At 41.3% G+C, this 12388-nt stretch overlaps 1 protein-coding gene across 1 annotated transcript in view; it reads right to left on the bottom strand.

Annotated features, from left to right (window-relative positions):
• Positions 1–11253, bottom strand: part of LOC126395232 (alanine--glyoxylate aminotransferase 2, mitochondrial-like) — a 16347-nt gene extending 5094 nt beyond the window's left edge. The window contains exons 1-12 of the mRNA XM_050052541.1: positions 10813–11253; positions 9684–9772; positions 9338–9528; positions 9097–9220; positions 8920–9014; positions 7719–7812; positions 5101–5194; positions 4349–4449; positions 3269–3361; positions 2776–2908; positions 2397–2485; positions 2106–2255 (exon numbers count right to left, since the gene is read on the bottom strand). Coding sequence (XP_049908498.1) covers positions 2106–2255; positions 2397–2485; positions 2776–2908; positions 3269–3361; positions 4349–4449; positions 5101–5194; positions 7719–7812; positions 8920–9014; positions 9097–9220; positions 9338–9528; positions 9684–9772; positions 10813–10909 — 1350 coding nt within the window. The 5' untranslated portion in view covers positions 10910–11253. The remainder of the gene's footprint in view (positions 1–2105; positions 2256–2396; positions 2486–2775; positions 2909–3268; positions 3362–4348; positions 4450–5100; positions 5195–7718; positions 7813–8919; positions 9015–9096; positions 9221–9337; positions 9529–9683; positions 9773–10812) is intronic.
• Between the last annotated feature and the right edge of the window lie 1135 nt (positions 11254–12388).

Raw genomic sequence — 12388 nt, forward strand, 5'->3', positions numbered from 1 at the left:
TTTTCAAGCTCTCTGTGTGTTTGTTTCCTTGCGGACGAGAAAAGGGGGAGCGCACATTTCCGGGAGGGCGTGTCCTTTTCAAAAATGCAAGAGGCGTTGCTTTGTTGCCGGCCGTTTTCGCCAGTGTGTTAAACACACTGTAGAAAGGAGTGTCCCCAGACTATCAGAAGCCAGAGATCTCTGATTGTCTGGTGGCGACACTATTATACCATGAACACACGAGAAACAATAACAGCTCACAGGAACACTGGCCAAAATTAGACGCAAATTATTACACTAAATTTGAATTTTTACTCCGGAGTGAGTTTCTATTGGCTCTCTCTCTTAAATACTACATCTGTCAGTATCAACAGTTTAAAAATACATGTCAGGGCCCGTATTCATAAAGAATCCTAAGACTAAAAGTAGCTCTTAGTGACATCATTCTAAGAAAAATCTTAGAATTCCTCGAATTCTAAGATTTTTCTTAAAATTTTCCCTTGGTAAGATAAAAGTTATTCACAAAGCATCTTAGGCCTTAAGAGAACTCCTAAGGTGAAAAACTGTTAAGAGGAGGGAGGAGGACTTTTAAGAAGCCTAAAGGCCAAAACACACCGGCGGCGTCATATGACGGTGTCGGCGGCGTCATTGACGCGAGTCAAATGCCGCCTCCAACACACACAAAAAGCGTCGTGCTGCGGGGCGTCAACCAGATTTCTATTGCACATTCCAGTCCGCTAGGCTGGGAAGTACAAAATAGCGCTTTTTCAAGGGCGGCAACGCTGGAAAAATAAGACAATAGCATAAAGTGCCGCGGCGTGGCACGTCGACGCGCGTCAAGCCGCTGCCGGTGTGGGTTTGTAAATAGAAAATAATGGGGGCGGCTGTTTTGACGTGCATCGTACACCGCCGGCGTGTTTTGGCCTTAAGAGTGTCTTAAACAGAGAAGATGGCGGAAAGACAGAGGGGAAGGAGAGATATTCTCTGTATATTGAACGACAGTGTTTTAATAAGACGCTACCGGCGTGATAGTGCAGGGATAATGTTTGTGGTTGACCTCATCAGGGATTAGCTTACTTTTCCCACCCAGCATAGTAACGCAGTAACGCCCGCTTTGGATTGCAGCACGTACCAGTGCTTCTCACACTCATCGCTTGTGCGTAAAAGGAGAGGGAACGACGCATTGATTTGTCGGGCAATGCGCTCCCAAGTCTACCTCTTCCCTTGTGCCGTGATCCCGGGACCGAATTTCCCTCTTAAAACTCCTTTGTTCTCCTCCACGAGCTGTGCCAGCAGCAGGCACTGCTCTTCTGTCCAGTTCGGCTTTCTCATTCTTTTTTTCTCCATTTCATTCGTTGTTTTGGTCATTCTGCCAAATCAAACCACTTTTTACAAGGAGGCCAGCAATCACAGTAATTGCTGACAGCTGAGTCTGCGTCCACCATTAATATCAAATAGATTAAGTAGTAAAATTACCAGCATGGCGAGTAAACATAACAATAAGCAGATCAATAGGCTATAATAATCGGCATGTGAATGAGGTGCATTCAAACATTTTGAAGCTGTGTAACAATTTATTGAATTTTGCTGAGTTTCATCATCATGACATAAAATTATTTTCACGATTACACATTTCTGTATACAGTCTAAGTTCTATGATCGGTTGATTTCACTGTCCATTCATTACTAGGGGCGCATTATTTTATTTTTTTTGTAACAACCAATCACAGCTTTTAGAAGACAACGTCATATCTAGCAACGGGGTCAACCACACCTACTTACTAAGATAAACGTTTCTGTCCCCTCCTTGCTCAGAGTTGCTCTCAGAAACTTCCTGAATCACTCTTAAGCTAAGATTCCTTGCGAGGAATTTTTAGGCTAAGTTAAGAGCTCTCTGAGAGGACTCTGAGAATCTTTGTGAATACCCAGAACTTTAAGTCAGTATGACAGGTACCACAGCTGAGATTATTCTCTTAAAAATTACAGAAGGTCACTGCTGCTCCTGCTAATGGTTAACTGGGGCACTGCTGAACCATGCCCCCGGGAGGCACAGCACAGCAGACACACAGACAACACACACATGTTGTTCAAGCATGCAAGGTGAGGGGAGGTGACAAACTCAGTACCTTGTCTTTGACCATTTCCACACCGATCTGTAGCCCCTTTCCACGGACATCACCGATGATCTCATACTTGTCTCTGAGGTTTGCCAGTTCTGTCAACAGATAGGTGCCCACAGTGAGAGTGTTCTGCTGTATGCCGTCTTCTTTGATTGTCTGTTGAGGGAAAAAAAAGTTGTGTTTGAATTCAGTGTGCTTTTGTGGTTATGGAGTGTTTCAAATACAGCTACAATAATGATTTGCAGAAACACATTGAGTTTTGATCAAATTGAGCTTGCTCTCCTGATGAATTCTTACATCGAGCACTGACGAGGCAACGGCACAAGCCACAGGGTTTCCTCCAAAGGTGTTGAAGTGAACCCCCTTTGCAAAACAGGCCGCAATTTCTGGAAAACACGTGAATAAACAAGTTCACACCTCCACTAACTGCTGCTTTAAATTATGATGTTGATTTGACCTTGACTTTGACCTTGAGTCCAAACTCTCAACTCACACAATAAATCTTTATGATTCATCCTTATCTGGGAAACCCGCTTACCTGATCTCTTTCTATGCATCCTGCCAATTTCATAGTGGAAATAATAAAGAGCAACATTCACACTCTCTTGAACTCTATTTTATAAACATACAAGCAGATTTTCAACGAAGGTTTTCATGTCTTACAGTATTCTCTCACCTGGTGTCGTCACAACAGCTCCCATTGGGAATCCATTACCGATGCCCTTCGCCATTGTAACCATATCAGGAATGACATCATGCCCTTGGAAACCCCAGAAGTGACTTCCTGTTCGTCCAAATCCAGTCTGGACCTGTCACGTGCAAAACATATTGATACGTTTATTTAATTTTTTTATTCAGATGGGCTAAAAAGATGGAAATAAACCACATAAACCCATGTTACATGGTGTTTACTTTATATGGCTTTCTCTTGGACATAATATAGTAACTTTGTCGTGGAACTGTAAGCTCCTTATCCTTATCTTGCCAGACAAGTAATTCTGTAAAGATAAGTAATAAGCCAACTCAACTCAATGACTGACTTGTCCTATGAGCAGTAGGTGTTTATATATTTATATTTTTGTATTAGCAATGGGTCAAATGACTGTTTTTTCAATTGTAAACAGTAAATCCATCTAAAATATTTAAGACATATAAAATGTGCGTCAAACCTCATCAGCGATGCAGACCCCTCCTCTCTCTCTCACAAGTTTGTAAGCCTCCTTGAGGTAGTTTTTGGGGTACTGCACAGCTCCTCCGACTCCCTGTGCGAATCAAACACATTCACATCCCACCAATCTTCATTTACACAAGCAGTCACACTGAACATGAGAAAACACTGAACGAGGATGATACAATAACAAAGATGTCGGTCGTCATAATCTATTGGCTATTATACAACAGTTAGTTCCGGCCCTGCAATCTGATTGGTCGAGAGACAGTAAAACCGTGATGATATTGGAGTACAACATCATGGTTATTTCACTGTGTATGTATCACTCCGCCTCACAGCTGATTGCAATCAACAATCAAATCAAAACTGACGGTTAGTGTCAGTTAGGTCAGCAGCTGTGTTGTAGGCTAATTAATTCATCCACTGTCAAACAGCCAAAAATATGGATTTATTTCCTAAAATAAGTTTTGAATTGAACTATGAATGGTCATCAGAGGAAGATGAGGGAGAGGAGAAGCTGAATCCATCTGAGCACACATCCAGGTTTGTCAGTGTTTCATCAGCGGAGCTCAATGACTTGGAGAAAAGCAACATACTGTCAGATCAGAAGGCAGAGTCGGCTGTGCCTGTGAAGCGACAGTCCACCATGCAGTCACCAGAGACTTATTTCACCGGCTGCACAATTAATGGAAACGTGCAGATAAATGTGTATAAAGAGTATGTGCCTGGTGCACCATGTCTGCGTTACATAGCAACGGTGACAGCGGAGTCCTGAGGGAACTATTTTTGTTGGCGGAAGACAAATAAAATGCTTAAATTATCTATTTTGTCCTCATTTTTCAACATTTCTTAATCAGCCTGCGGCCTCGTGCCTACGACTGAATCACAGCCGTGACGATATCACAGTACAACATCACTCCCTCTCGTGTGATATTGCTTAAATATTACTATAAAGACATACAGTCGATTATGTTGATATTCAATGTGGCAGAGCAACAGATCAGACATGCAAAAACATTTACAACATCTTGACTCTAAAACTATATATCTTGTAATATTCCACAACAGAATATAATACCTGGATCGGCTCTCCAAAAAAAGCAGCAATTCGACTTGGGACGCTGGTAGCAAATGTCTCCTTGAGCTGTCCAATGTATTGGTCATGTGCCATGCAATGACCTGTGGGAGAGAACAAAGTGACGTCAAGTAATTTAGACATTAGCATATCTATACAAAAAGAAAATTTAAGCAATAATGCTCATCTTTACACACAAGATCATCTTTTTATTTATGAAAAGATATCATGAAAAAATTCTCAAACTGCCCACCACCATAAAAGCCAACAACACACACAGCACAGTGGCAGTTATTGACTAATATTGATATCATATTGCACCATAACGGTTGTGTGTTTCGTGTAAACAGACATGTAGGTATGCTAACATACTAATCATTTCCAGGGAGGCTCCCTAACTGAGACACAGGCATATTGTATAGCTCAAATTCTGGAAAATGGTAAAAGGTTAAGATAGGTAAATGATCAACATTGGGAGACTTTGAACTTTATACAGGAAATTCAGTACTTTTATCTCGTTTTTAGGGTTAAACCGACAAAAGTTGACAAAATTAAAAACACACACACAACCTCCAGCATGAATCACTGTTTATCACTGTGCATGACCTCAACACATTAAATACAGTAGGGTTAATGTTTTGTAGGAATATTGCAGAGGGGTTGTGATGCCTAATCTGACAGTCAAAGGTCATATTTCTTCCTGTTTATGAGAGCAGTGTGAGTGTGTTGAGCCATGGGTGCGTGTGTTTTTGTACCTTGGGCACAGCTACATTCTCTGATAGTCTGCACAGGAGAGTCCCTGCAGTGGCTTCCTCCCCATGGACCTCTGAACACATCAGGACACATGGTCTGTTTGTTTGGGCAGAAACCTTGTCAGCTAGATCAACCTGACAGCGACAGTCATATTGAACGCAGCACGAAGAAATCATCATGGTACTTGGAATAATACCACAGCTTTATTCACCTGTATTTCAGATATACTGTATATGGAAACTGTAAGAAGCGGTTTAATGCAAAATGCTGTGAAACATAATAAGGCAATTAAAGAAGGGGTGTCCAGAGTTTTTTTCAAGGGGGGCCAAGGTAGATAACGTGGAAATGCTTACGGGCCAACACAAGTAAGTTAAACGCAACTGTTCAATCAGGAAGACTTTCTTTATGCTATTCCATTCACAACTATCTCTCTATCATACACCCACCACTTCAACCAATCAGCTGACTATGGGTGTTCCCTCTCCTGGTTAGCCAATCGAACTTTGCCACAATCTCTGCAGCCATTTATGTTGCTGCTGCCAACCTTTAAATCACTGTTCTTCTCTGCTCCTGTCAGCTGTCATTCTAAGCATAATCGTATAGCCCTTCTCCACCCCATTCACTTCCAGTCACCTTATTCAGAGCCCAGGACAAGCTCTTTCAAAGCCCACTCCTCCTCACGTCTAGCTCCTCAGCTCCCTTTTCCCCTCCCTCACAGTTCTCATACTTATGTGCACATGTAAATAAATAATCTTTTCTCTCAGGAGTCTCTCCTGATTTAAGTAGACAAGCTGCGGACCTAGAGTTTGGGACCCGGCCCCAGACCAACTTTTGCATTTTACAGGTAAACAGTACACAAAAATTTTAACGCTTGAGGCACTAAACAGGGAATTCAGTAACAGAATTTTGATTTATGTCTGATCAGCACTGCCTAGTTTATAGGGCTGCCACGATTAGTCGACTAATCGATGACTAATCGACTATTAAAATAATCGGTGACTGTTTTAGTAGTCGACTAATCATGAGTCATTTTTCATGGAAAAGCACTATAAAAGTACCCCAAAATACTCTTACTGCAGCTTCTTACGTTCAGATATTGGCAGCTTTACACACTCTCCCGTGACAGTGAACTAAAACCCTTTGGCGTGAGTATGAAACAAGACATTAGATGACATAATTTTGGGTTTTGGGCGAGACAGACCGACATTTTTCAACATTTTAACATATTTTTCGATGAAATGATTAGTCGACTAATCAAAGAAATAATCGACAGATTAGTCGACAATGAAAATAATCGTTAGTGGCAGCCCTACTAGTTTAATAGTCTGATTGCAGTTCATGGAGTTATTAACATGACTGACAGCTGTGTTACAAACTCCTTGGCTCTGATCGGTTGTTTTCATTCACATGGGGTGAATTCTGTTTGATGTAATACTGTGTAGATATAGAGACAGTTTCAGCAAATCTGACAATAAGGGATTTTTATAGAAGTTTCCGACTATGGCATTTTTGCTGATGACACGACCATTGTGGGACTGATCAGCAACAACGATGAGGCGCCATACAGAGAGGAGGTCCAGACGCTGGCGGCCTGGTGCAGTGACAACCACCTCAACCTCAACACCAGGAAAACAAAAGAAATCATCATTGACTTCCGGAAGTCAAGGACCACACCACACTCAGGCCTGAGCATCAATGGAGTGGAGGTGGAGCGTGTCACAGACTTCAAGTTCCTCGGACTGCACATCTCGGAGGACCTGGGCTGGACTGTGAACACCACCCACATCATCAAAAAAGCCCAGCAGCGTCTCTTTTTTTTGAGAACGCTGAAGAGGAACAATCTCCCTCCGCCCCTGCTGAGGAACTTCCACCGCTGCACAATAGAGAGTGTCCTGACATATGGATGCACTGTGTGGTACGCCAGCTGCACCACAGCAGAGAAGAAACGGCTGCAGCGGGTCATCAAGACGGCTCAGTGGATCGTTGGCTCCCCACTCCCACGCCTGGACGAGATCTGCTCGAGCCGTCTCCTGAGACAGGCCACAAAGATCAGAAATGACACCACCCACCCAGGACACTCCCTGTTCACCACCCTCCCCTCTGGCAGACTCAGAGTCATGCGGGCCCGCACAAACAGATTCCAACACAGCTTTTTCCCCATGGCTGTGAAGAGATTGCTGCAAGGACAGTAACTGGACCACTTGCTCCCCTGCACTACACACTTTATATATATTTATTGATTATATATTTATAACTGCTTCTTTTGCACACTTCTGATTTTAATTTTTTTTTTTTTTTTTTCATTTTATTTAAGACACTCGATATACGGTAGCTGCTACAGGAATTGCTGCCAAACAAAGTTTCGTTGTATCGTGTGTACAATGACAATAAAGCTTCTTCTAATGCACAGAATATAAGCACGAAGAGGTAAGGCCTTAAACAATGTTTGAAGTGCACAACTCAGTTTCCCTTCTGTCTTTTGTGAGATGTTTATATATCAAATGCATCTGACCATTTATGTCACAATATTATTCACCTTCATTAGAATACACATTTTAATGTGCATCTTCAGTTGAATGCTTTTCTTGTGTAGTGTTGTAATATATTAATGCATACATACATTTGTGCAGCCTAAACCATTGGCAATGGGATATTTGTACGCTGCGTTGGAAGTAAGACCAATGGTCTGTGGGCTGCCACCATGGTATGATCCTCTGAAAAAGAAAAATCAATCAGAAACTTTAGGACAGATTTTAGGAGAATGTTCATAATTAAATCAAGCTAGAGAATGTGTGACAAGCTAAATGTTTACATGAATGTAATGTAAACACACACTTTCACAAAGAATATTTTTTCGTACTCCTGAGTATGAGCTGGACTCTTCATCTTTTTAATCTCTTGTTTAAGCAAACTGCGTACTCCCCCTGTCTCTGTGTCATGGAACGTTCCATTTTTGTTCCAACAGGAGCGGCAGAAAAAGGACAATCTACTAAAAACATGTGAGACATCTGCCTGTCTAATAGGAATACAAACTGCTCCCAAATAGAAATAGAATAGAAAATGTCACCTGTGGGACCCTATTGAAAATGAAATACACTTTTTGTTCTTCTGTCCATTTTGTCACAATCTCAGATGCAAGCTTTTCCTTAAATTATCTGCAGGATGTCCTGATTTGTTTTCCATGTCTGATGAATGTACACTTGAGTTTAGCCGGGTTTGTGTCAAATGCTTACCAACTGCATATGAGCACACTTAATGTTTGACATTATAAAGATATGGTTTGTACCATGATGTTATTGTTCTTGTTACAATGTTTTGTAATGTCGTGTAAACCCATATGGGCTTGGCATCTTGTGGTGTATGACACTTAGATAACTGATCTGAATCTGAATCCCATCAGGTAGATGCTACAAGGTACCAATTATTTACAGGAGGAGATACATGAATAGGTATAGAAACCCTATCACTCTATCAGTGAATCTCCTAAACTCAGGACAAAAGGAAGGTGTAAAATGAGGGGCATACACTTTATGTCTGCACTTGTGTGTGCTAGGCACTTTACGCCAGGTTCTGCACCATGTACGTATTTTTATGTGGCAGCCTTTATGTCCAAGAGAAATTTCCCAAGGGACAAATACCGCAATCTTGAATCTTGAATCTTGAATTTTGAGTCTTTAGCATTTAAAAAAGTAGTTACTTACTCCTACATGGTGTAATTTCTTAAGCATTCCTGTTAGACTAACATAAAAAAATATCTGTATTCTCAAATAGGCTACAGTTTTTTTTTTTTTACACAATCATAAAGCACATAATGATTGTACCTGAAAGTGATGATGTCATAGTTGCCAGTATAAAGGCGAGCCATCAGCATAGCCAGGTCATTGGCTTCTGAGCCGCTGTTAGTCAGATAGATCACCTGGACGAGGAAACAAAGACCAGCAGACATTTTAATTACGCATATTTATGCATACTTATAATATTTTTTTTTACCATGGTACCTTAAGAGGATCTGGAAGGTAGGAAGCTAGTTTCTCACAGTACTCGTGTAGAGTAGGATAGGCGTAGATGTTTGTAGTATGCCACAGTCTTTTCAACTGGTGCTCCGCGGCTGCTGTCACCTTCCTGTACCCACAGATTTCAGGATTCAGATATAAGAACATATATTAATAACATTACGAACTGTGCTTAAGAAATAAGCCTAGTACCACTGTGTGACACAGCAGAGAAAAAGGACCTTACGGGTGGCAGTGGCCCACACTGACAGTAGCCACACCAGCAAATAGATCAAGATATCGCCTCCCATCCACATCCCACAGCCACTGCATGTATCCCTGGTGGATAAACACTGGTTTCTTATAATAGGTAACCTTCATGATCATCGGGTTGCAATTCTGTCTGCGAATCTCCATCATCCGCTCTTTGGACATACCCTGGGCAGAAGAATACACAAGGCAGGAGTTACAGTCAATGTCATAACCAGCAAGTGTCTACGTTTTATGTTAATTACTTCAGTGATTACAGAATAATGGACCCAACTGTGCAAGACAGAGACACTGTATGCCTGCAGGATATTGTTCTTTCTTACCGTGTATTCCTGTGGCGTGAAATTGCATGGGGGCATATCTGGGACATCTGTGTGAGGGTGTATGAAGGCTGATTTCTGACATAATGCACCTGTCAAATAATTGCAAATGAAGTTTAAACAGCGAGGTAAAGGACATTTATTCTTTGAGGAGCCACATGAGCTGACTGCATTACTTGGCTACCACTGATCAAAGCTTTAATGACATTTCATGTGACATTTGGGACTGATTTGTGAAACAACCTGTCACTGAAATTTTACTCAGAGGTCTCTCAACTCTCATCTTTCTTTCCCCTTATCATCTACAGACACATATAATAATTAGTGTTAATGCTATTATTACTTCATTAAAGCCAGACTGTCTGTATTTCATCAGTGTAAACCCTGGCTGACATTTCCACAACATTAAGATCACCTTATTTTCTTGCAATGACATATACAGCTGCAATCTTTTCTGATGTAGTTACTCATAGGTCATCCTGTAACACATGCCTTGTTTGAGTAATGAACCAGAGACATTGCAGTGGAAATGCTACAATGATTCTACTGTTAACATGTATTATTTTATTAGGTACACCTAGTTAAAACTAATGCAGTCTAATACAACAGTCCTGCAATAAGATAGAGAGGTTCTGATTTGACTGTACAGGTTCGGCTGTATTGCATTTCACTGATAGGTGTTAGTGTTATTTAGCATACCCAATGATATAATTGGGGTGGAAAGAATAATAAAACACACGTCACACATAAAATTAAATCTAAAATAGTTCAAACTGAACATTATAAACTTCATGAAGGCAGGATTTATTGCACTGTTGTATTCACCTGCATTAACTTGAGGAAGTAACAAGCAGTGTTAGGTTCACGTTCACCTACCTAATGTAGTTAACGTTTGGCAGCTTTGTGGGTTCACTCTCGTTCATTTTGGCTAACACTGGGCAATTTGCTACGTTTAGTCGGGTTTTGCTAACTGAAAGAACTAATGTTATTGGCTAAAACTTAACAACAACTGTTTGTCCATTACCTTACAGTGCCAACCATCAAAGCTAACCTAAACTCACCCCAGTTTCAGGCTGTGTAAGCAGCATTAACAGACAACAACTAACGTCATTTAACGTTCGCTAAAACTCACCACTTGCCAAGTGGAGTTTGACCGAAGAGGACCGAGAGCAGGACTGTCGCGTTAAAACTGCACACCGGCCTCTGAGAGAGGAAACAACTTTATACATGTTGTCACACAGTTGTCCGACTCCTTTCTCCGTCTGACTCTCTGCAGCAGGGGTTACTTCAGGCTTTCCAGCCCCTGAAAAATTCCTCAAATGGGCGATCAGCGTCCGTCCAGTCGACTACCTCCTAATTCCACCAGTGTGGCCCCTCTGCTACGTCACAGGCTGTGTGCGCACGTATACAAGTCAGCATGTAAACAGCATATCAACATAACATAGGGTATATGTTAATGTGTCATACACCACTCCTCTCATCCTGGACTTTTTAACTGTTACACAAAAGCATTTAACAAGTAATGTGAGGCTGACCCTCTTGTGGCCATTATGGGGGCCCATGAGTGACACTGAACCAAAGAGCATGGATACCAAGAGGCGAATATATATATATATATATATGGCCTCTTGGACCATTTATATCAGAACTGATTACTGCTTTAGCATTAAAAGATATCATATTAAAATATCCTATATATTATTATTATTATTATTACTGTCCCCTTACTGTACAAACTGTAAATAAATTTTTATTCCTGACTATGTGACGTCGCCATTAATGTGTTTCTCGTTAAAATAGCCTATTGATTTTTAAAAAAAATTTTTTTTAATTTTTTGGTAGATTGGCTTATGGGGTGATTTTGAAGGAGTAATTAAGTTAATCTTTTCATAAGTGGATGTAATATGTAGAGATGCCATCTAGGCCGTTTTTCTTCGTTTTTTTTTTTTTTTAAAGTCTATATTTTGCTTTACAAAAACGTGAAAAAGCAGCTGTAACCAAGCTATTACGAGGTGAGTAGCATTGTAAGCATAATTAATAGCGATATACTTTTGTCTGTGTGTTTTTGTATGCAAGCGGGTCTGCTGCGGTCTAGACTCACAAGTCAGTCTTTAGACGCTTAACACAAGGCGGAGATCTATTGTCTGGAGGCGAGACTAGCTGCGGTCTGCTGACAGTCCAAAATGGCGGCGGTAGGACGAAACCATGGGCGAGTCTGTTGCTATGGGGCGTTCTATTGAGCTTCGCCTCTTGGTATCCATGCCCTTTGACTGAACTCTGGCAGTGGCGTATGGCACTGAGAGGCCGTTTACACGTACACGGTGATTTTGATAAACGGAGACATCTTCCTTCGTTTGTGCCCTTCGTTTACACGCAAACGGAGATTTCTCCTCTGAAAACGAGTCTTTCTAAAAACTCCGGCCAGAGTGGAGATTTTGGAAAACTCCGGTTGCGCGTTTGCATGTAAACTGAGATAAACGGAGATAAACGGAGTTATAGGCAGCCGACGTCACAGTATGCGCCGTAACTTGCGCCTGTGTCAAAAGTGCGACCTATGTTGCTATGGTGACAATGGATACATGGAAGGCTTGAGCTTCTCGTTACACTGCCACCTACAGGTTTGGCGTGCTCTTGTGTATATATACACGGGTAAGTGTAAACGAAGATCTTTTTGAAAACGGAGACGGTGAAATGTCCGTTTATGAAAA

Source organism: Epinephelus moara, chromosome 9, assembly GCF_006386435.1.
Source record: "Epinephelus moara isolate mb chromosome 9, YSFRI_EMoa_1.0, whole genome shotgun sequence".
NCBI lineage: Eukaryota > Metazoa > Chordata > Actinopteri > Perciformes > Serranidae > Epinephelus > Epinephelus moara.